The following is a 24,469-nucleotide window of genomic DNA, read 5'->3' as shown; positions in this document are numbered from 1 at the left end:
AGGATAATACTAGTGATGTGTTGGTGAAGCTTCGTGGAACAGTGTCATGTTGTTCAGAGGTCAGAAGGTGGCGCCATCAGTTTAAAAAAATGATGTTTCATTAGAACAGTTGTTCAAAACAAAGAAAAAAAGTGTTTCATGAAGTTTCATCAAACCATCACTAGTTAATACTAGAATATTTCCAGGATTTATAAGAATAAAAAAACTTGTTTTTTAAGTATAAAATAAAACAACTTGTATTTAAAGTGTAAAAAAAACCCACATTTTTTTCTCGTCTGATGAGTTTAGTCACGACGTTGAATCTAAAAACAGATCGGATGTGAAGCACAGAAGGGAAAACAAAAGTCAATATTGACCTTGAATCTCAATCTTGTCATTTAAAAAAAAATGTTTTAATCAAAGTCATATTTGTTTGGCGTCGTCATCGTTTAAACCCTGTGTGCGTCTCATCTGTCGCCTCCGTGTCGGAACACGTCGTGATCTGATGAGTGACAGCGGAGGCGACGGAAGGAAATGAAAAAGAGACAAAAGAAAGCGTCAGGTGAGAGGTGGAATAAATGAACTCTCTCTCTCTCTCTCTCTCTCTTCCCTCCCCTGGACCCGCCGGAGTCGAGGCATGTTCCTTGTCTCGGTGCTCAGTGGTGCAGCGATGATGGGCCGGGCAGGTCCGGTTCAGAACCCAGTCAAGGGCGAGCGGCACGAGGCTAAATGCTTCGACTGTTTTGTGTAACCAAACAAATCTATGGGTGAGTGAGTCTGTCACAGGCATGACTTCCTCTTGACCTCTGACCTCTGTCATGCAGCGTCTCCCCAACATCCCCAGATGCATCAGTGTATCTCCTCAGGTGTGTAAAGGTCTCTTGATAACAATATTGATGCTTATTTTTAATACTTAATTCAACAAGATCCAATTTGATGCTATTATATTATTAGAAAGATATTTTCTGAACACCGTTTCACATCTTTTGTCTTTTGATTATTTCGTTATTTTCAACATTATTATTTCATTTGATTTAGTAATTTAATAATCTATTTGGAATTATTTGTTTGATACACTATAAGAAATTTTGTGGTAAAGATTTTGATTTTAAAACATATTTTATTATTTCTTTGTACATCTTCCCTTAAGTCTATGTTTTATTTATCGAAAGTATTTTTTAATTTTTTTATTTCCATCTCAGTTTTAATAATGAAGTGTGTAATCTTGAGCTTTATTTATTTTATATATATTATTTATTTATATATATATATATATATATATATATATATATATATATATATATACGTTTGTTACAGTTGATAGATTTTTCAACCACAACTTTATGGACTTATAAACCGTGTTTTTCATTATTTAGCTAGCGTTGCAACCGCGCTAGTGTTGCATCCACTCTTGCGCCGATCCGTGCTAGCATTGCATTTGGGCTTGCGTTGTATTCGCATTCCAGGTCCAACATTCTATCCTGTCTCAACTCGCTTTTGTGTTCGCGCTTTTTCCGCATTTGCGCTACTTTTTCCGCATTTGCGCTGCTTTTTCCGCGTTTGCGTTGCTTTTACGCTACTTTCGCGTGGCTTTAGTGCTTGCTTTGCATTCGTGCTAGTGTTGCATCCGTGCTAGCGTTGCATCCGCGCTAGCATTGCATTTCCGCTTGCGTTGTATTCGCATTCCAGGTCCAACATTCTATCCTGTCTAAACTCGCTTTTGTGTTCGCGCTTTTTCCGCGTTTGCGTTGCTTTTACGCTACTTTCGCGTGGCTTTAGTGCTTGCTTTGCATTCGTGCTAGTGTTGCATCCGTGCTAGCGTTGCATCCGCGCTAGCATTGCATTTCCGCTTGCGTTGTATTCGCATTCCAGGTCCAACATTCTATCCTGTCTAAACTCGTTTTTGTTTTCGCATTTGCGCTACTTTTTCCGCATTTGCGCTACTTTTTCCGCGTTTGCGTTGCTTTTACGCTATTTTCGCGTGGCTTTAGTGCTTGCTTTGCATTCGTGCTAGCGTTGCATCCGTGTTAGCATTGCATCCGCACTAGCATTGCATTTGCGCTTGCTTTGTATTCGCATTCCAGGTTCAACATTGTATCTTCTCTAAACTCGTTTTTGTGTTTGCGCTACTTTTGCTTTCGCGCTGCTTTTGCGTTTGTGCTGCTTTTTTCGAATTTGCGCTGCTTTTTCGTTTGCGCTTGCGCTGCTTTTTCGTTTGCGCTTGCGCTACTTTTTATGGTACTTTTGCAATGCCTTCATGCTTGCCTTCCTTTTGCGTTGCTTTTGCGGTGCCTTTGCTATTACGATTGCGTAGCTTTTCGATAACTTTTGCTGTTGCCTTTGTGTTACTATTGCGTTTGAATTTTATTTATTTATTTATTTTTTATCCAATAAATTCAATGCACATCTTTTTTACCTACTTAATCGTGGGTCACCTTTTTTTCTCTCTCTCTTTATTTCAGGCATCATCAGAGGAAGTTTTCGTTTTCAAAGCTTCACTGAGTCAGCATCGTGGACACGAGAAGAACCAACGTGGAGGCAGATCTTTGGATGTTGTGAGAAACATTTTCTCGTGTTTCTCGTGACATAATGACGACAAAATAAATTTAATCAAACTAGTGCCACGTTAGGTTCAAACGCTCAGAGTAAAATAATCAATTAGCAAGATTTAAATTCATTAAAATAAATTAAAATGACAATTTATTCAGATGAAGCTGAAGCGGCTCATTACGATCTCCGACTATTCCGTCCTCTTATCCAAAGGTTAGCGTCGTCGTCAGCATGCTAATGACCAGATTAGCCGCTCTGGTCCCCCCCGCTGCCGTCAGGCGGATGTTGAGCGACGGTGAGTGACAGCTACAGTCAACTGCGGGGAACGACTGTGGTATCAACACACTTTCCTAGACGCCCTGAAGGTGCGCAGCTAAAAATAAAACAACTCCCTGATCTTCTCTTCATCCAGGAAGAGGTGGTTTTCAAATGCGTACTTATATCTCTGCTGTTTATAATACGGGCGAGGCTAGTTTTCATCTGGACTTCTCTCTGACCTCTGGTCCTCTCCCGGGCCTAGATGGACTCACTGTGAGAGTCTGCCCCCCCACTGACCAGGACCCCTGTGGCGAAGGGATGGGACGTTGTAGATCATACGTGAGCGGAATAAACTTTCTTCTTCGGTCACATCCTTCACCTGGCTGCACCATCCGCTACTCAACTCTTCTATTTTCATGACCTTCACCCTCTCTTCATCTTCTTCTTCTATAACATTCCAGGTCATACATTCTATCCTTGACTCTTGTTTTTGCGTTCACGCTGCTTTTGCTTTTGCGCTGCTTTTGCTTTTGTGCTGGCACTGCTTTTTCCGAATTTGCGCTGATTTTGACATCGTTTGGGTTTGCACCCCTTTTTGCACTTGCGCTACTTTTGACGCGTTTGCGCTACTTTTGACGCGTTTGCGCTACTTTTTACGCGTTTGCGCTACTTTTTACGCGCTGCTTTTGTGTTTGCGTTGCTTTTGCGTTTGCACTACTTTTTTACGCGTTTGCGCTACTTTTTTCGCGTTTGTGCTGCCTTTGCGTTTGCACTACTTTCACTTAGTTTTTGCGTTTGCGCTACTTTCGCGTTTGCGCTACTTTCGCTTTGATTTTGGGTTTGCGTTGCTTCCACGGTTGCATTGTTTCGCGTATGTTCAAGCAAATGTTTTTATGTTGTGTTACGTTGCTTTTGCGTTGAATTTGAGTTTGCCGTACTTTTGCTGGTTTTTTTTGTGTTGTTTTTGTGTTTGCTTTGGTTTCACGTTTTTTGCATTAATTTTTTTCATCGCTTTCACAGTTGCGTTGCTTTTGAGTTTCGGTGGCATTGGTTTCATGTTGTGTTTGCTTTGCTTTTGATTTTGCATTTTTCAACGTCTCTCCAGGACTTCTTCTTCGGTCACATCCTTCACCTGGCTGCACCATCCGCTACTCAACTCTTCTATTTTCATGACCTTCCCCCTCTCTTCATCTTCTTCTTCTATAACATTCCAGGTCCAACATTCTGTCCTTGACTCTTGTTTTTGCGTTCGCGCTGCTTCTGCTTTTGCGCTGCTTTTGCTTTTGTGCTGCTTTTGCTTTTGTGCTGGCACTGCTTTTTCCGAATTTGCGCTGATTTTGACATCGTTTGGGTTTGCACCCCTTTTTGCACTTGCGCTACTTTTGACGCGTTTGCGCTACTTTTTACGCGTTTGCGCTACTTTTTACGCGTTTGCGCTACTTTTTACGCGTTTGCGCTACTTTTTACGTGCTGCTTTTGCTTTTCTGTTTGCGTTGCTTTTGCGTTTGCACTACTTTTTTACGCGTTTGCGATACTTTTTTCGCGTTTGTGCTGCCTTTGCGTTTTCGCTTCTTTTGTGTTTGCGCTTCTTTTGCGTTTGCGCTTTTTTCGCGTTTGCACTACTTTCGCTTTGATTTTGGGTTTGCGTTGCTTCCACGCTTGCATTGCTTTCGCGTATGTTCAAGCAAATGTTTTTATGTTGTGTTACGTTGCTTTTGCGTTTAATGACAGGAAGTAACTCTCTGCACGTGTGCAGGTGAATCCTTTCATAAATGAACTTCTTAATCACGGTTATGAAGCCGATTATCTTCTTGACTGTTCACACGAAGACATAATGGATTTCGGTTCAGCTCAGACAAATTCTTGGGATCTCGCCCAGCGGAGGAACACGTTTAATTAGCTTCTTCACAACAAAAGAGTCGATCACAATGACGACCTGCCAGCACTAGGGGGGGCCGCGGAGTCGGAAGTTCTTCTCCAAGACGAGGAGAAGAAAAGGTTGATGGTCTCACGAGAGTGAAAGACATCCACAGAAATGAAGGCAAATTGAGTGGAAGTGAAGGATTCAAGTCTTTCGACCACGTTGAGCTCTCGAGAGAAACGATCAGAACCGGCGCTCGCCACTGCAGGAAACAACGTGATTGGCTGCGAGAGAGCTCATTTGCATGCTCCTCTCATCTCCAACAAACTCCCAGGAAGCACCTGTGGATAAGGTCACCAGTGTCGGTCCGACCGCGCTCTGGCTTAGGAACAGATCAAACACCTAACGGTCGTTTGAGCCGAAGCGTTCGTCGGGTTTCGCTCTTGATCATCTGGACAATAATGACCTGGATCTCATGTCGGGAGGAAGTCACGTGCTGGAGTAACTTGTCATCCCTCCATCACATCCCTCCATCACATCCCTCCATCACGTCCCTCCATCACATCCCTCCGTCACATCCCTACATCACATCCCTTCATCACATCCCTCCATCACATCCCTCCATCACATCCCTCCATCACATACCTACATCACATCCCTCCATCACATCCCTCCGTCACATCCCTACATCACATCCCTTCATCACATCCCTCCATCACATCCCTCCGTCACATCCCTACGTCACATCCCTCCATCACATCCCTCCATCACATCACTCCGTCACATCCCTACATCACATCCCTTCATCACATCCCTCCATCACATCCCTCCATCACATCCCTCCATCACATCACTCTGTCACATCCCTACATCACATCCCTTCATCACATCCCTCCATCACATCCCTCCATCACATCCCTCCGTCACATCCCTCTATCACATCCCTCCATCACATCCCACTGTTTCCCTGCCTTTGCTAGATGATGAATCAAAAGAGCATTTATTAATGACTCATAGAAAACCATTAATTAAGCTCCTCGTTAAGAAGAGCAAGAAGATATTTGATCATGAGACGCCGATGTTTTGACTGATGTTCCATCATCTTCTTCTTCTACCTCTCTATTGGACTGAAATCACAGTTTGCAGCAGTAGAATCTGTTCAGTCCCTACAATTTTACAAAATGGCCAATTATTTAGTTTCTTTCAAATCTCTCTTTTTTTGTCATTTTTGTTTAAACATAGTAAAACATAGAAGTTTTCTACCGATGATGTTTAAGCGTTCGCCTTTGAAAGTTGATTCGTAATCAACATTTGTGATGCACTAGCGAATGACGTCACTTTTGGGTTTACGTTGAACTTTCATTTGCATTTCATTAGCTTTTTTTAGTTGCTTTGGCATCTTCATTTGTTTCACGTCTTCGGAGCTTTGTCGTTTTCGTTAAATTTGCATCTTCTGAGCTTTAATGTCTTTGTTGCTTTTGCATATTGATGTCTTTGTTAATTTAGCATATTTGTTGATTTTGCATCTTCGTCATTTTGCCTCCATGTTGGTTTCACGCCTACATTGGTTTCATGTCTATGTCGATTTCGCATCTTCGTTGCTTAAGTGTCTCTGTTGCTTTTGCGTCTATGTTGCTTTCGCATCTCGTAATTTATGTTTCTCTCGAATCTCGGCGTCTTCATTGCGTTCGTGCTTCGTTGGTTCACGTTCCTTTCGACATCTTGTTACTTTCGCGTATACGTTGATTCTGCATCTACGTTGCTCTCGTGTCTATGTGGCTCTCGAGTCTTTGTTGCTTTCGCGCCTCTGTTTCTTTCGCATCTCGTCATTTATTTTGCTCTGGAATCTCGGCATTTTTGTTGCTATAGAATCTCTGCCTCTTCATTGCCTTCACGTCCACATTGCTCTCGACATCTTGTTGCTCTTGCGTCTCGTTGCTTTCGCTTCTTTTTGACTTTGGCATCTACGTTGCTTAAGTTCTTATCCTGATGATAAGATTCCAGGGTTGATTCCAGGGTTGAGTCAGTACTTGGGTGACTTAGGTCAATCTGTCAAACTGAGCCTGAGAAACCTGGGTGTTGTATTTGATAAAGACATGTCTCTTGTTCGACACTGCAGAAAACTGACCAGAAACTGTTTCCTTCAACTGAGAAAAATCTCTAAACTTAGGAAAATGTTGTCGGAACATGATCTGGATCTTGTAATCCATGCGTTTGTTTCTTCTCGTCTGGACTATTGTTTGTTTTCATGTCTTAACAAGAAGGATCTGTCTCGTCTGCAGTTGATTCAGAACTCTGCAGCGAGAATTCTGACCCGCTCTAGTAGAAGAACTCACATTTCTCCGATCCTTTAAACCTCTTCACTGGCTTCCAGTTTCTTTCAGGATCAACTTTAAAATTCTGGTTCTTACTTTCAGATCTATTCATGGTCAGGCTCCTCCTTACATCACTGATCTGATCCAGCCTTACACCCCAGCTCGGGCTCTGAGGTCTGTGGATCAGAATCTACTGATGGTTCCACGCACACGGCTCAGGACCAGAGGAGAGAAATCTTTTCAGGCTGTTGCTCCTAAGCTTTGGAACGATCTTCCTCTCTCTTTGCGCTTGATGGAGTCTACTGACTCCTTTAAGAAACATCTTAAGACGTTTCTATTTGTTCAGGCTTTTCCTTGAATTTCTCGAACTCCTGTGTTGTTCTCAGTATTATCTTGATCTTTAAAGTATGTACTTTTTTGAGTATTGTTTTGATTGTTTAAGCGCTTTGTGACCCTGGTCTCGAAAAGCGCTATATAAATAAAAATTACTTACTTACTTACTTACTTAAGTGTCCATGTTGTTCTCGCATCTATTTTGCTCTCTTTTTCGCATCTGTGTGGCTTTTGCATCTCGTCGTCTATGTTGGCTCTTGAATCTCAGTGTCTTCATTGCTTTCACGTTTTTGTTGCTTTTGACTTCTTGTTGCTTTCGTGTGATGTTGCTTTCGCGTCTCATTGCTTTCACATCTTTGCCAAGCGTTTTTAGCGCTTTTGCATCTTGCGGTCTTCATTTCTTTTGTGTCTGAAGTCGATATCGCTTATCTTTTTGTGCTGCTTTTGCGTTGCTTTTCATTGCATCTTGGTTGCTCATGCGTCTGCCCTAAAATGTGTGTTGTATTTCATTCCGAGCCACCAAAACATATTTCAAAACCCCATCAGGCCACAAACTAATGAATCCCACAGGATTGCTGACCAACTCTCAAAGTATGAAATTAATCTTTGTGAAGTTTAAATACCTGCTTCCTCAACCTTCTGCGTCCCGGTGTTGCTCTTCACGCTGTTGTACAAAACTTCTAGTCTATACTCCGGGCTCAGAAAGGTTCTGTTTTCATAACGCTTTGCAGGACGTCTCACCGCAGGAGCCCAGTTCAGTTTTTTTTTTTTTTTTAAATCCGGTCGTCGCACTCCACGTCTCTGCACCATCTGGAGCAGCGTGAATATAAACTTCTTAAAAATGCCCTTTTTAATTGGTAAATATTTACACGCAGATGTTGTCCACAAACGGAGATGCACTTCTCCTGCAGCAGCCTCTGGGCTCCTGAGCTATACTGGAGAGATCCAACCCTCAGTTGAACTTTAGATAGATATGGATCGTCGAAGGGAGGATACATGGAGAGAGTCTTACAGCCTATAATTACTTAGTTTAAGGGCAAACATTAAATATTAAACGGCTCCCAATAAAGTTACCTGAAGTGAAAAAAAAGGCCTGCAGCTACTAAGGAAGAAGTGTGTGTCTGTATGTGTGTGTGTGTGTGTGTGTGTGTGTGTGTGTGTGTGTGTGTGTATGTGTGTGTGTGTGTGTGTGTGTGTGTGTGTGTGTGTGTGTGTGTGTGTGTGTGTGTGTACAGGTAGCTACAGTGTTTCAGTTTGTTGAAGAATTCTTCACCGGACAAAAGTAGTCATTTTGAGATCTTTATGTCGCTTTTTAACCCTCGATGATCCTCAGAATCTTCAACTCTGACTCTTCGAACTATTCCTCTCTAAAGGAGTGATGTGTTGATGAAGCTTCATGAAACAGTGTCATTATCTTCAGAGTCCACTAGATGGTAGTGATGTGTTGATGATGCTTCATGAAACAGTGTCATTATCTTCAGAGTCCGCTAGATGGTAGTGATGTGTTGATGAAGCTTCATGAAACAGTGTCATTATCTTCAGAGTCCACTAGATGGTAGTGATGTGTTGATGAAGCTTCATGAAACGGTGTCATTATCTTCAGAGTCCACTAGATGGTAGTGATGTGTTGATGAAGCTTCATGAAACAGTGTCATTATCTTCAGAGTCCACTAGATGGTAGTGATGTGTTGATGAAGCTTCATGAAACAGTGTCATTATCTTCAGAGTCCACTAGATGGTAGTGATGTGTTGATGAAGCTTCATGAAAAAATGTCATTATCTTCAGAGTCCACTAGATGGCGTCTCAGAACTATTTTACCTTTGTTTTGAACAACTGTTCTAATAAAAAATCACTTCTGAACTAATGGCGCCACCTACTGACCTCTGAACAACAAGACACTGTTTCATGAAGCTTCATCAGATCATCATGAGGAAAACTAGAAAATGTCTCAAGAAGTAATGAATCAATTTAGATTTAAGCTCCTTATTTATAATTAATTTAACTCTCTTTTTCAAAGTAAGTTTGTCTTTGACCCTTTATTTTCCATTTGTTTTTCATTTTTGCCATTTTTAAATAATTGAAAATAATATTTAAAAATATATGTCGACAAATTGTATATACAATTAAATCCAAAGATCAACACTTTTAGCTTTTTTTTTTCAAACACATACTACTAGTTCTACAATTGATCCATCCATTTTTTTTTTGATTTCCCATCATTCCATCTGTCCTGTACGGTCTCTCTTGCTTATACTATGATGCCATTTCTACCTGTTCCATCCTGCCTGCATTCTCTTCTTCACCTCCATTAATCTGACAAGATCATAGCGTTCCTCCTTCTCACACTGTTTCCAAATCACTGTATCATCGGCAAACATCATCACCCGGAAGGGAACTAAACTTGCAAATCTATGTATATACAAACATATATTTTCATTTATTGATTCTCTTGCTTGTGATCTGATGACCTTTCAACCCTCCGATCATAAAGTGCGATTCTTTCTCATCTTCGATCACAAAAGAACATCGAAGCAGATGGTTTTTTTCTGGGCGAAAAAACTCGTTTGTTATCAATCAACAGTTGCGGGTCTTTCATTTACGCTCGCTCGACAGCTCGTCGCTCAGTCCGGCTCGTGTTCTCACTCAAGACGTCCGGGGAGCGACTCGTCAGAGAGACGAGCTCAGGGATGATGCGTTCAGGGGATGTCAGATTAGTGGGAAATGATGCTGTCAAATATTTAATCAGCTCCACGTAGCTTGAAGTTTTGATTCACATATCAAACCAAAGTTCAAATTTCAGGGATAATATCAGGACAAATGCCTGGTGACTAAGTTTGTGTCCAGTTCTGGAATACTTGTTACTATGTTACTATTTCAAATGCCTAAAAAGCTATTAAATTATAAAATAGATGTAGAGCAATACTAGTGTAAAACTACTAAAGCACCACACTTGTGTACTTCCTGTAGTTTAATTTTTAGTGTTTTATCTATGTAAGGCTATGCTTTTTTAGCATTTGAAATTTCGCAACTATCTCATTAGTAAAAGCCAGTGGCTCCAGAGTTCCTGAACTCCCATCATGCAGTAGGACTGAAGAAGAAGGAACTGCAGTTCTCTCGCTACACATCCTTCAAAAGATTCATTGATCCAGATTCTTATACGTGGCATCACCAACATTTATTTAAGTCGGTTTATTTTTTATCATTATCAACATTCCCTGATGATGTCACGAAAAATCCTTCCATCTGCATTTTTACTTATTTAGCTGACGTATATAACCTCCTTGGGGGAGGTAACAATGGCCTGCGCTGAATTTTATTTCTTAAATGAAACGGAAAATCTTCTGGAAAAGCAATATCAATGAGATTTCCTTCCCAATACTTTTCCTCTAGCATTTTCATCGCTTTACGTTGGTGTGTTTCTTTTTGTTTAGATGTTTATATTTGTGCGTTTAGTGAACCCAAAATTGGTGAATTTTTTTCAGAATTGTGGCCAATTAGAGTGGGGCCAAGATTTAGTGTCTATTTTGTGTTAGTCCATTGTAGACGTCCCAAAATTTAAATCCAAAAATAACTGATATCCACAAAAGTTGCTTCTTTACTGAAGTTACTCATCTATGAAAAAATAAAACGTTAAACTCTGCCTCTAGATTAAGTTTGAGGTACTACACCCCGAAATATCCCCAATGTGACCATAGTTTTTGACAAAAATAATCAATTTGATTGTCCCAAACCAAATGTTGTGTCTTTTTTTTTAAGGTACAAAATGTGATCATACTTTTCTGGTTTTAAAACCAACGTCCTCAAATGTGGCATAAAAATCAAGTGTTCTCGATGTCAAGGTCAAACATGATACTTCGGAAAAAGAAGCAATAATTCAAAATTATGATTTTTTTTCAAATCCAGGCATTTTTTTTACACCTAGTTTCAGCCATTTTCTTAACAGTTACTACACAATTGTAGGTGTCAGTTGTTACTTACATATGTGTGTGTAGTAAGTAAGTAAGTAATTCTTATTTATATAGCGCTTTTCTAGACCAGGGTCACAAAGCGCTTAAACAATCAAAACAAAAATCAATTAACTATATATTTTAAAGATCAAGATAATACTGATAACACAACAGGAGTTCCAGAAAATCAAGGAAAAGCCTGAACAAATAGAAACGTCTTAAGATGTTTCTTAAAGGAGTCAGTAGATCATCAAGTGCAAAGAGAGAGAAGATCGTTCCAAAGCTTAGGAGCAACAGCCTGAAAAGATTTCTCTCCTCTGGTCAGTGAAGAGTTTTAAGGATCGGAGAAATGTGAGTTCTTCTACCTGAGCGGCTCAGAATTCTCACTGCAGAGTTCTGAATCAACTGTGTGTGTGTGTGTGTGTCTGTGTGTGTGTGTGTGTGTGTGTGTGTGTGTGTGTGTGTGTGTGTGTAGAGACAAGATGGTGATAAAGTTTTGGTGCATTAACACCAAAGCGTCCTTGTCCACTGCCCACTGTCACTTAACTGACCCTCAATCCGTCACGGCTCGTGTTGCGCGTCTGCTCGTGTCCAACATGCGGTGTGTGTACATTAATCTGCCGCCGCAGTGTGTTGCCTCGTGTGCGACGCACCCCCCCCCCCCACCCCACCCTGACCCAGAATGCCGTGTGATCCGGCCTACGGGCCCATTCGTCTTCATCAGGGGGACGGCCGAGGTTACAACTCACCAGAGCGCAGTACGTTTCTGGCGGATCCCCACACGTGATGTTGGGGGGGTCGAGGGCCACTCGCAGGTACTTCGTCATGTCGGTGGCTTCGGGTTGACAGGCCATGTAGTCCCACGCCAGACCCTCCTCGGTGTAGATCTGAGACTTGCACACGTCGTAGTGTCCCCAGGCCGCCGGGTAATGTTGCATAGCGTGCGCCGCGCCGCCGCACACGGCCTGCAGGGCGAAGAGAATCGGCCAAAGCATCGTCGGTGGTTCGCAGAGCCGTCGATTTTTTTTTTTCGTTTCCGCGTCACTCTTCTAACTCAGCGGCGACGCTGCTGCGTTTTTTGGGAAGTGCATCTTTCCGAGGATGGATGGCTCCGGGCGACGATTAGCCTCCATTCAGTTGTCGGGGCGAGATGGTAGTCGGCGGATGAGGTGCGTCAACAAGTGAGCTTCTTCTTCTTCTTCTTCTTCTTCTTGGCGGCGAGGAGGTCAGGGTTCGGTCAGATGTGTCGCGGCGAGACGCCTCGCGAGACGTTTCGAGGTTCAGATGTATTAGTTTGATCCCTCGACGGTTGGCGCCAGAGGAAGCATCCTGAAGAGCGAGAGGAAGACAATTTAGGGTGACGTTTTTTTTTTTAACAGATTCACCAAAAATAACAACGTTCTCTGAAGGCATGAGATTAGATAATCCCAGGCCTCAGACCGAACCATCACTCAGAGACTGACAGCCAAGACTTTTGTGGCTTGAAACTCTGGAGTGAAAAACACGTTTTATTTACTTTCTTCTCCACCAAGAATGAAGTTTCTTAAAGAACCTTATCTTATATCTGATCTAGGTATTATTTGATCTTATTTAACTATCTTATCTTATCTTATTTTGGTATCTTATCTTATTTTATTTAACTATCTTATTTAAGTATCTTATTATATCTTATTTAAGTACCTTATCCTATCCTATTTAAGCATTTTATTTTATCTCATTTAAGTATCTTATTATATCTTATTTAAGTATCTTATTATATCTTATTTAACTATCTTATCTTATTTTAGTATATTATCTTATTTTATTTAACTATCTTATTTAAGTATCTTATCCTATCTTGTTTAAGTATTTTATCTTATTTAAGTATCTTATTATATGTTATTCAAGTATCTTATTATATATTATTTAAGTATCTTATTATATCTTATTTAACTATCTTATCTTATTTTGGTATCTTATCTTATTTTATTTAACTATCTTATTTAAGTATCTTATCCTATCTTGTTTAGGTATCTTATCTTATTTAAGTATCTTATTATATCTTATTTAAGTACCTTATCCTATCCTATTTAAGCATTTTATTTTATCTCATTTAAGTATCTTATTATATCTTATTGAACTATCTTATTTTAGTATATTATCTTATTTTATTTAACTATCTTATTTAGGTATCTTATCCTATCTTGTTTAAGTATTTTATCTTATTTAAGTATCTTATTATATCTTATTTAAGTATCTTATTATATATTATTTAAGTATCTTATTATATCTTATTTAAGTATCTTATTTTATCTTATCTAAGTATCTATGCTTATCTCATTTAAGAATGTTCTTTAAGTATCCTATTTTAAAAGAAGGATCTTATTTTATCGTATTCAAACATCTTATCTTATCTTATTTAAGTATATCTATCTATTGAGGAGCGAACAGCCAAAATATGATGGAAAAACTTTCAAAAACAGGCGCAGAAAATGAGTAAAAAGAGAAAAAACGGCATTAAAAAATATAGAATATGCATTGATTTTGTTTTAATAGAAATTTAACTTTGGGAATAAAATAATGTTTTTCTAAATATGATCTCAAGTTATTTTGAGGGGCAAGAAATATTCACCCATAGGACAAAGAAAAAAAGATAAAAAATTATGTTTTTGGATAAAAATAAAAAAATAAACACAAAACATATTCATTTTTTATTTTATTTTTTGGTAAATATAATGACTAAGGTGAAAACAACACATTTTTACATACATACACAAATGTATTATTTTAATTTCACAATTAACCAAACATTTTATTGTACATCACATTTGAAAGTGAGCAGAATTTCACTCGGTTTTTGAGGTAATGAGGGATAATTGGGAATATTTCTTGAAGCAGAATCTCTCTCTTAAACATATCTAAAAAATATTATTTAAAGGAAGCTCAAATTTTCCCTCAAGTTATCTTAACTATAAAAACTATCATCACAGTATACAGTAGGTCTTAGAAGTTGTGTATTCTCTTTTAAACCAGAAGTTAAAAGACTTGGATCAGTTCAACTCATGAGAGCAACATAAATACAGTAACATTGTGTTTTTCTGGATGTTCTGGGTGTATTTAAAGTAAGGTTTTGTGTTACTGAGACAAGAAACTACACACTATTGAGATTTCAACAATATCTTCATCTAAAACCCAAAGCCAAGAACGTATTGAAATATTCTTTGACTGAAAACACTGCATTTATCTCTTCATGATGTGGTGAAGAATATCATCTCCCTCCTTGAAAGTATTGAACGCGGTACATCATTCTTTCACAATCACCTCGGCCTGAAAATCTTCCTTCCATCCCAAGTTCTCGAGTCGAAGCCGCGTCAGTTATTGCTTCAGCTGCTCTCAAACCGAATCTGCAGCCCTTTCCCCGGTGGCTGTGGATGCATTTAGTGAGCATTACGGTAATATTGTGCGACCGAAAGTGGTCTGTTTGAGAGATGTTGTGCTTCCCAGAGCTCTCGGGACTCATCGGTCACACGGGTCTCGATGGTCGGCGGTGGAGTCGGAGTTCGATGAGGCGAGGAACGAAAAAAAAAGATATTTAAGTAAGTAAGTAAGTAATAGTTATTTCTAGATATTTACTCAGAGAGTCCAAGTGCATTATGGGAGGTTCTAGTTCTGTGTAGTAGAGATGGAATCGCTTGGATCATGAGATTTTTATTATATTATTTGTTATTAATTAAAAACAGTGATTTTTTTTTATTTTTGAAGAGACACTTTTTGTTTTTAATGTTTTAATTTTTTCCAAAAAAGACATTTTCTATTTTTTGGATATTAATCAGTTTATCGATCACGCTGATTTCGTGGTTCTGAGCGAGTATAAACATTTCCTAAAAGGTTCTTTTACACGATAACGGTCGATAAGATCACTCGATCTACTCGAGAAAGCCATTAACCTTTATTATTATCTCTGGGTCAGGGTGACCCGTTGGCCCGAGAACAAATGTTTTGTGAGGTATCCCTTGTATTGCTCAACCCAGATATAGTGGAGGAGGTCGTTCACCTTGACCCAGACACAACACAAGGGATACCACAAACACATTTGTCTTTTCAGGCCTCAGGGTCACCTTGACCCAGAGATAAAACAAAAGTTAAGAACTACCACCCGGGAGGAGTATTTTCACCGATCGGGGTGTAGAAAAAAGTGCTGGAACTGGTTGCTTAAGTGGGGCGATGTCTGGGGCGGTAAAGTGGTTGGGGGTTCAATCCCCATTTCACCTATTTTCCTAAAATAATTAAAAGATGGATCAATAAAGTCTTGTATTATCTAATAGAGACATTTATCCCTGATTGTGTTGATGCATCGCGGCCTACTCCCGTCAGTGTGTGATTTTGAATTGGTCAAATTGTCGCTTTGGAGAAGCATTGGGTGAATTCTTGAAAATGTAAAAATATGATTTCAGCAAAAATGAAGGGATAAAGAATAACAAGAAAGAGTTTTTTGGTCCAAAATGTTCCATTGAAGGTTAAATATTTGTAGGTTTTCTAGAGATATGAAAAAAAAAAAAGGTTCACCTCCTCTGTAGACCAGGGTTCGAGGCCCTTCCTTCTTGAAAATCCTACAGTTTAAGGCCTTGCTCAAGGGTACGCCGTGAATTTCTCTTCATCGCCCAGCTTTTCATTACAGCAGCTTCATTCCTTCCGCCCTCGGGCACCTCTCAGTATTTAGACGTGGACTGAGAATTTAACCACATCTGAAGCAATTACTGCTCCTCCTTTCCCCCTGAACCCGACGCGTCCTCTTCCTTCGAATGACTCGGGGCTTGAATATCATCAGAAGCCGATCATCATCTGAGCAGCGGCTACGATCCGGACCCTTCAGACTGAGCCTTGTCGGGAGGTTTTTTTTTATTTTCTCCCTCTGTGAAGAGAAACCTCCAGCAGCTGAAAGGATACGTATGAATGCACCCCTAGAGTTCCTTCGCCATCCATCAAAAGATAAACCCCCCCCCTTTGGAAGTGGACAATTACAAGATTTTGATGATTCGATTGGCGTTCTCATGAATAAGCGACGGTGAGCGGCAGAACACATTTATCAAATTTTCACAAATATAAATGTCAAAAGCGTCAGGAGATGCGGCGCTCGCTCAGCTGACGCTCCGTCTCTCCCTCCCTTTAATAATCCAGGGGTTGAGTTTCATTATAAAAGCAGTCAAATTAGGCGGCGGCGGCGGCAGCTGGGAGGTGGAGGTCTTTCATCGTATCTCTTATTTAATAGGGAACATTGAAAGCTAATAAGTGGCAGCGAGTGGCGCCCATCCGGGGATTATTGGATTTAATGCACATGAACCTGCGAGTAATGAAATCTATTTTGATGAAAGACAGATGTCAGGGCGGTCGCGAACATCCACGCTTGACGGAGATATGCCGGAATGGTGAGGAGAGCGTGAATAAAAATCCTCGACGCGATGGAGACTTAAAGGTTGGGCCTGAGAAGGTCTTCCTCCTCAGAAAGATGTGGGGTGTGGCCCTATCTTCGAGATGTACTCAGGAAAGCATCTGCCACAGGTGCCCTTTAAAACTGCGTGGTTGATGCATCAGCCGGCGTCTGAGAGCATCCCTTGAGCTTTATCTCATTGTGTCATCGCTTGTCCTTCCGTCTTCATTTTCTCCGGCAGCTTCATCACACAGACGTCTTTGTCTTCCCGGGTGATACTGAGGTGTTCCCATGCCAGATAGAAGACACCAAGGCGTCCTGATACTATTCCCATCTCGACTAACTGCTTTCAACGCGAAGTGGTAGAGGCTCTACTCCGAGCCTCTCCCGGATGGTCACCCCGCGTCATCAATCCTGGAGGTCTCCACCTCCGAGGGACTTGTTGTATAAACAAAGCAGGCCGTAATTACAGCTGGCCGGAGGAGGAGTGAAGCCATTATTATCATAATATCGCTCTCGTAACCTCTTGTTCGCCCAGATTTCAGACTAACTTTATAAAGTAATAAGTTCAAAACAGGGTCATGATGAGGGACTTGGGTTTGACCCTAGGCTTCTTAAAAAAAATATAACATAATATAAAAAGGGGCTCCAGTAGCACAGGAAGTTGCTCGTATCATTTGAGTTCAAAATTAAAGGAAAGGTATTAAGAAACGTTTTATTTTGTAGCCTTTAAACTAGCTTAGTTCTGAATCAAACTCAAGTAACTTTAAATAATACTAAAACATTGTAGCAAAAAAGCTGTAGCATCCAGCGACTCCGTAAGGAAATCAAATGCATGAGTGGAGATGTCCTCTCCTTGACTTCCTATCTAGTAACTCTTGTAAAATATGGTAAAAAAAAATCATTTAATACTAGGCTGCAGCATTCAACACATATTTCCCGAAGTCTCGATTCATATGAATAGTTTGATCAAAAAGAGTTGATTTTAAATTGAGTGTCATCGATGTCGAAGCGAAACCTGGTTATATAAGTGACCCGCCTCCATCTCCCATCTCCTCATCATCTCTTTCCTTCACCTCCCCTTCCCGAAACACCCCTGAGAAACCCCCTGGTGTCTGCTTGCATCCCATCCCGGGAGCACCTCAAGCATGGAGGAGTGTTTTAAGAAAGCAGCAGGCATTCGTCTCTCATGGTTCATATTAGTCGCAACTCACACTGAGGATGTTATTCTTTTATTAATGATGGCCCCGGAACCTTTGTGGCTCCGTCTTTTGAAACCACCTGCTCCTCTCAACAATGGACTCTTTCAATCCGACGGTGGTCGAGTAAAACACCGGCTACATACATATTGGTGTTGTTATTTTAAAATGTAGACATGAGCACAAGCTACGATTGTGTAGCTTAAAGTAGTGATGTGTTGATGAAGCTTCATGAAACAGTGTTATGTTGTTCAGAGGTCAGTAGGTGGCGCCATCTCTTTAAAAATTATTTTTCGTTAGAACAGTTGTTCAAAACGAAGGAAAATAGTGCAGAGACGCCATCTAGTGGACGACATTGACAATGCTTCATGAAGCTTCATCAATTATTGATTTAGTGTGTGTTAAAGTGATGTTAGACTCTATTGTATCATCAGTGTGTGTCTGTTTGTAAAAAAAACTCACTTTTCATTGAAATATTGACATTAGAAAATGATCCAACGCTCCGCCCATTGAAAATACTTTGTTTTTCTGGAGATAAAAACGTGTTTAGCATAACCACACCCACTCTCCTTTGATTGGTCTAACACAGATTTTTCTCACTGCGTGTATTCAATCCCAAAGGTCTCCACCTCCAGGGTACTTGTTGTATAAACAAAGTGGAGCGTGATTACAGCTGGCTGAAGGAGGAGTGAAGCCATTATTACATCATAATGGACTCTCGTAACCTTTCGTTCGCCCAGATTTATGAACCAACTTCATAAGGTACTAAGTTGAAAACATGGTCCTGATGAGGGACTTACTGCATCTTGGAGAGGAAGACTTCAACATTTGAAACTGCACTTTAAGTAGAAACATAAACAAGTTTTTTGATTCAGCATTAGTTAAAGGATTGCATTGTGAAGTGGGAAACTTCACATACTAAAGTAGCTAAACATGTACTCTAGTATAGTGTACAGTGGTAGCCATTTTGCTATCGCTGAAGTAGCAATGTTTTTAAAATAGTAGCTACGATAACGCTGGCAAATTGTATTGTTTCTTTAATGTGTTTTTTTGTAATGTCTTATACTAGCTTAGTTTAAGGAAATGTGGTTTCTCGCTTAATGTATTTTACTTACGTAGCTCTTTTAGTTTACGTGATAGTTTACGTGTTTTATTTTACTCATGTTCTTCTCACCCTCATGTCAACTAAGGTTTGGGATTATTTTTAGAGTAATGTGTTATTTCTTAGAGTTATAGACAAAAATGCAAATCTATATGATAGTAACGACCAGAGCTTGTCTTTTCTTTGTCCAAAAAGACACTTAAAAACATCCAAATATCTCTAAAATACTAGTCTGTAATGTCCCTCTTGAAATTTGGCCTCGACATGAAGAATTATATCCACTAAATCTCTTGCGAGCTCCTAATGTCTAATGAGCTGTCTTTGTAGCACGTTAGCCTTTTAGCTTCTACTACAAACAAGCTTAAAATATAGACTTGTTCCATTTTTTATTTGTAACAAGTCCTCTTGTTGAAGCTTCAATACAAGATGGAAGTTACAGGTATTCCGATTTTTTTTAAGTGTGTTTTTGGACGGAGAGGATGAAGAGAAGTAAGACGGTTTGTATCTGAAAATAATCTCAACCCTTAGTCAACATGAAGGCGAGTAGAAAATGAGTGAAATTTGGGTTTAACTATCACTTACAAGGTCCCTTTGCTTCAATTTGTCTTGTCATTTTGTGTAAAATATGCTGGAGATATCGTAGCACTTATGTTAGAGGAAATAGAACTCACAACATTGAGGCGAAAATGTAGCTCAAAATTCTGTGCCCTTGTTTCTAATGGGCAACATCATTACTCTGTGGGCGTCACCGCTAGTGTAGCTGTAGCGCGTCAAGTGTTGTGGAGCTACACAGACGAGGAGCTAATTCAGCTTGTTGCTAACATGCAAGTTATGTGAGAAACATCTTTGTTTAAAATATAAAAAAACAACCTCTCCAGAGCTTTATCAAATATAAAAAGACATTCTGGCAACAATAATTCCGCCTGAAGCAATCCCTTGTAAGCTGTTACACACACACACACACACCCACACACACACACACAACAGAGCTTGGATCTGTTTGCAGATTTTTGTTGACTCCTGACCAATAACTTTTGTTCCGTAGCCAGTTTCAGCAGACGGATGCTTTGTAGCTGGCTGTCTGTCGCAACAATAAGCGTGCTAATGCCTCCAACCAATTGCGCTGCCAAAACCAACGCTTCCACAGGGGTCACTGCGGGATCACCTGGCACGCCGGAGCGCTGGTGTCCTGGCTCGTGTTCGTCCTCCGATTGTCACTTTCTGTTGCGTTTCCTCCTCCGTGTCTGCCTTTCTATTGTGGCTTTTGTGTCGTCGCCCGCTAAGCTTTACGACGTGATGTAATCGTCATGCAAGTGATGTCATCCGAGACAAGTTCATCCAACATCCATGGAAATCCATTACAATTTGAATGTACCACAACTGGCCTGTAGAGGGCAGTAAAACGTGTTTTGTATCTTGTATTAGAAAGAAAAAATCCTAACAAAATTATGAGTGCAACTTCGATAAATGATAAAGATACATTTATACATTTACCGTGTTGAGAATTTTTGCCGTATTTAGTATAAACTTAAGACAGCGTCAATATCTATAGTATTAGCATTAGCACACTACCCATAGCTAATGTACTTAAAAAAACATTGTTAGCTACGTACAGAGAGTACTTTAACTTCGTGTTAATTCATCATTATACTAACTTTTCAAAGATTCGATTGTTAACATTGTTTTCACGCTTCAAATATATTAGCATTTTGGCTACAGTAGCTGTCTGCGGATGTTAGCATACCATTGGAATTAGCATAGTACAAAAAAATCTCACGTTCCGAGTTCTATTTGTAGCCATTTATCAGTTTTAATACAAATTATTAAACCAGAAAATGTTAAAAAAAAACACAACTTTTGAAAATTAAAGTTTTTTTAAATGTCACTTAAGATTTTGACAAAATGACAAAACCAAATGAAAACAAGTGACGCTGCTACATGTCAGACTTATTGTTAGGATTACTTAATAAATTATTTATTAAATGTGATCGTTAAAAATAAGTTAGTAAGAAAAGATAACACTTGTTATCATGATATGATGTCACATTTGGCCCCTGCTCGTTAACCATTTATCAAATGTGGCCCCTCCTCGAATCAAGACCCCTTACCTAAATGTTATATAAAAACATATATAACAATTCAAATATATCAATTTAATAGAATGTTTACTACTTCCTGCTCATGAGGCGTTTTATTTGTCATAGAAAAAAAATACAGTTTATATAAACTGATTTGTTTCTCATTTAAATGCGTTTTATTTTCCTTAAATCAGAACTTAAATCACGTGATCAACATAAACGTTCACGTCGATCCCAGGAAGGAATCCTTTCGTGCTCAATTCCCATCTCCAGCAGTTTTCTTCTCGTCATCGAGAGATAAACGTGTTGTTGTGTGGCGTGTCTACGTGCACCACAACACCGCTGTGAATTATTTAAACTCCTGAATGACTAACTAAAACCATCTTGCAGGGGTTCCTGCTTAAATATATCCAGCTGACTGACACACTATCACACTTGTGTCTTCACGGGAACGTGTTCGAGACGCGCGTGTTTTTTTTTTTTGCGCATTGCCACAATCCAAGCAGCGCAACAGGTTCAAATGTAGTTTTTATATCGCATTATTGTTGGATATTGACGCGACGGGGAGAAAATAAATGCGTGAAATCATCAGATTTGAAGCGTTCAATTGGCATTTATTGAGTTAAACTGTCTAACAAAGAGGTGTTTGTACTTAAAGCTACGAGTTATTTGGATTAAACATGAGATATTCACGTTAAAATAATCTTGTCGGGGCGAGTCAACAAGTCAAATAAGAGTTGCGTAAAGACACATTTTCCGCACTCCTGACGGAGATCACCGCATAAAAGCAACTCTGACGATCGTCTACGTAAACTTATTTGTAAATAAAATAAAAAGAAAACTGTTATTTCGCGGAGAATCGTTGTTGATCGATCGAGATGAAGACTTTACGCAGCGCAAGAAAAGACGGATTCACATTCCATCGACGTCTCGTCCTCCCGAACTCGATCTAAAGCCTAAACTTGAACTTTAAACGCTTTTGCGAGGCTTTAAAGATCAATTAAAAGTTGTATCCAGTCGAACTTAACGGGTTTAAATTCCGTTTTTTCCGGGGGCAAAACACAATTACGCGTCAATTTTGTCCGGTAAAATCGTTGAAAAAAAAATGCGGTGAGAACTTACCTGGAGACGTCAAAGCGCGTCCTCGATTGAAGAAAAGGGTAAAGATCCTCCGGACGACGGAGTGAAAAAAAAAGGAGGGATTCGAGGTGGGAGCTCAGGTGCGTCTCCTGGGTCTCCTCACGCGAGCGGTCCTGGATGTCACCCTCTGCTCTGCTGGGTGCCGAGCTGCGCGCACCACCATGACAGGTCGCCGTGAACACGCATGTCAACGCTGCTCTGATGCCAAACTGCGTGAGGTTGCGGGATCAGAACATGACCGCGCCTTCGCGAGTCCAACTTGTGGCGGAGATGGAGAGACACACGCGCGCGGGGAAGAGGGAGAAGAGCAACACCTCTTTTTTTTTCCTCCTCTTGTCGAGAAGTGAAGAGAGACGCCTGCGAAAGAGTGTTTTCAGCACCACGGACAGCTCCCGTGACTTCGCTATCATAATAGACAAACTGAGGAATCAATGACCTTCTATAGATCACACCTGCCTTTTATCACCTTTTTTCATCATCTGAACTCCAACAATTGATCACTACAATCCTCTTTTTAAATCATATACACTATATTTTCGAATTATTAAATATAAAAACAGACAAGGACGATGAAAATATGAATGTTTTATTCATTTTATAAAAATCTCTGGATTCTTTTTCTTCCGCTGATGATGTTGGACAGGGCGTGGGTTCATCCCATCTAGCCAGGGTTAGAAGCAGGGCAGCACCCAATCCTCCCGGTATTTTGTTAACCCAACGTTTTCGTCCTGTGACTTTGGGACAAAATGGAGTTTAAATAAAAATGACGTAATCTTTAGCGAATATTCCGCGTTTACTTATCTTTCTTTTTGTACCGTTAAAAGAAAAGAAAAAAACCTCAATCATATTGTTAATCTGATTTAAAATCATTGTTAATTTTAGGTATTTATTATTACTATATAAATAAAACATTTTAAGACTAAAGGCAATTTATTTTTCTTTCTTTTGACCATATAACTACAAGTACATAATATCCTTTAACTTCTCAGAAATACAGATATTTAAAAAATAAAAATAAATATGAATATAATCGAGCTCAGTACAAAAATCACTGAATTTAATTTAAAAAAAAATCGATCATATCATCAGTTGTCAAACCTTCAGCACTTGATTAATGCACTTTTGATGTCACATTTCCAACATGAATAATTGAATATAGATTGATTTTGGGGGGAAAAAAAGACAGTTTTTTAAGTTATTTATATTTTCTTAATTATGACATCATAAATCAAACAGTATTTCTTCTTCCAGTCACTTATTGTGTCGCCGTTCATTGTGTTCGATATCATCTGCGATCCAATCTCTTGACCTTGATGGATGGACTCCAGTTGCGATACTTTACAAATCATCCCGCATGAATATTTGATGGCACCGCTGCGCTTAATGTTGTTGATGTTCCTGCTCGCCCACCTCCCCCGGACCCCTCCGGGGTCAGAGGTGGCGGGGGTCAGATGGAGAGAACCCTGCAGAGCCTGCTGCGCACTACATCAGAGAAGCAGGGATTCCATCCAAAGAGAAAACCAGCCTCACACTGGAAACACAGCGAGATGGAGGCTGCCCTCTCACCTCCTCCACATCCACTCCCTCCCTGCCACGGGGGTCTGACGGAGACGGAGGGGTCTGTCGTTTGATTCGGCTCCCGGGGGTCTATTGATTGTTCCAAAGTAGAGTCTACCTGCCTGGGCTTTAATCATGGCTGACCCCACCTGCGTGTTGGGGACGGCGTGTGTTTGTGCGGAGATGTTCCTGCAGAACCTGCAGAGATGAGACGCAGAGATAGAATCAGTCCACTTTTTTCAACCCTGTTGTCTTCACGCCGTGCGTGGGATGTGGATCTCTCTCCCACTCCTGAACATCACAGTGTTTGCGCTCGGAATTCATCTTTGTGTTTAATCAGATTTTTTTTTCCTCAAGAGGTGGAGCGCGGCGAGGGCAGCAACTTATGGCTGCCACATTAATTCAATTTATTCCAAATCCTTTCTTAAGCCAAAGCTTTTAATTATGGCCTGCAATTAGAGCAGCCATTAATAATATATATCCTCGTAATTACCCAGAAGATCTTTTCTTTTTGTTCGACTAATGGGCTGATTTACAAAAGGTTTGTTTATTTCATCTGACGGAAGGAAAACCTCTGAAAATGCTTCTGAGGAGGAAATTTCTACGAGTAGACTGGACGCTGAGCTGGTTAACTCTAACCTATAGAATAACTAGTCAAAGGTGACATTGTATTATCGCGTTTGTTACATCTAAATTTAACATGACCAAAATGTAGCACCTGTTCATGAAACAGTGTCATTAT

The 24,469-nt window shown here is 40.1% G+C and overlaps 1 protein-coding gene across 1 annotated transcript in view; it reads right to left on the bottom strand.

Annotated features, from left to right (window-relative positions):
• The window catches only part of LOC148064101 (netrin-G1-like), an 85,930-nt gene extending 63,496 nt beyond the window's left edge, over positions 1-22,434 (bottom strand). The window contains exons 1-2 of the mRNA XM_087811990.1: positions 22,153-22,434; positions 11,994-12,573 (exon numbers count right to left, since the gene is read on the bottom strand). Coding sequence (XP_087668116.1) covers positions 11,994-12,239 — 246 coding nt within the window. The 5' untranslated portion in view covers positions 12,240-12,573; positions 22,153-22,434. The remainder of the gene's footprint in view (positions 1-11,993; positions 12,574-22,152) is intronic.
• Positions 22,435-24,469: the final 2,035 nt, after the last annotated feature.

This window comes from Callionymus lyra, chromosome 16 (genome assembly GCF_982586985.1).
Source record: "Callionymus lyra chromosome 16, fCalLyr1.hap1.1, whole genome shotgun sequence".
Lineage (NCBI taxonomy): Eukaryota > Metazoa > Chordata > Actinopteri > Syngnathiformes > Callionymidae > Callionymus > Callionymus lyra.
This window is presented reverse-complemented; position numbering and strand designations above follow the sequence as displayed.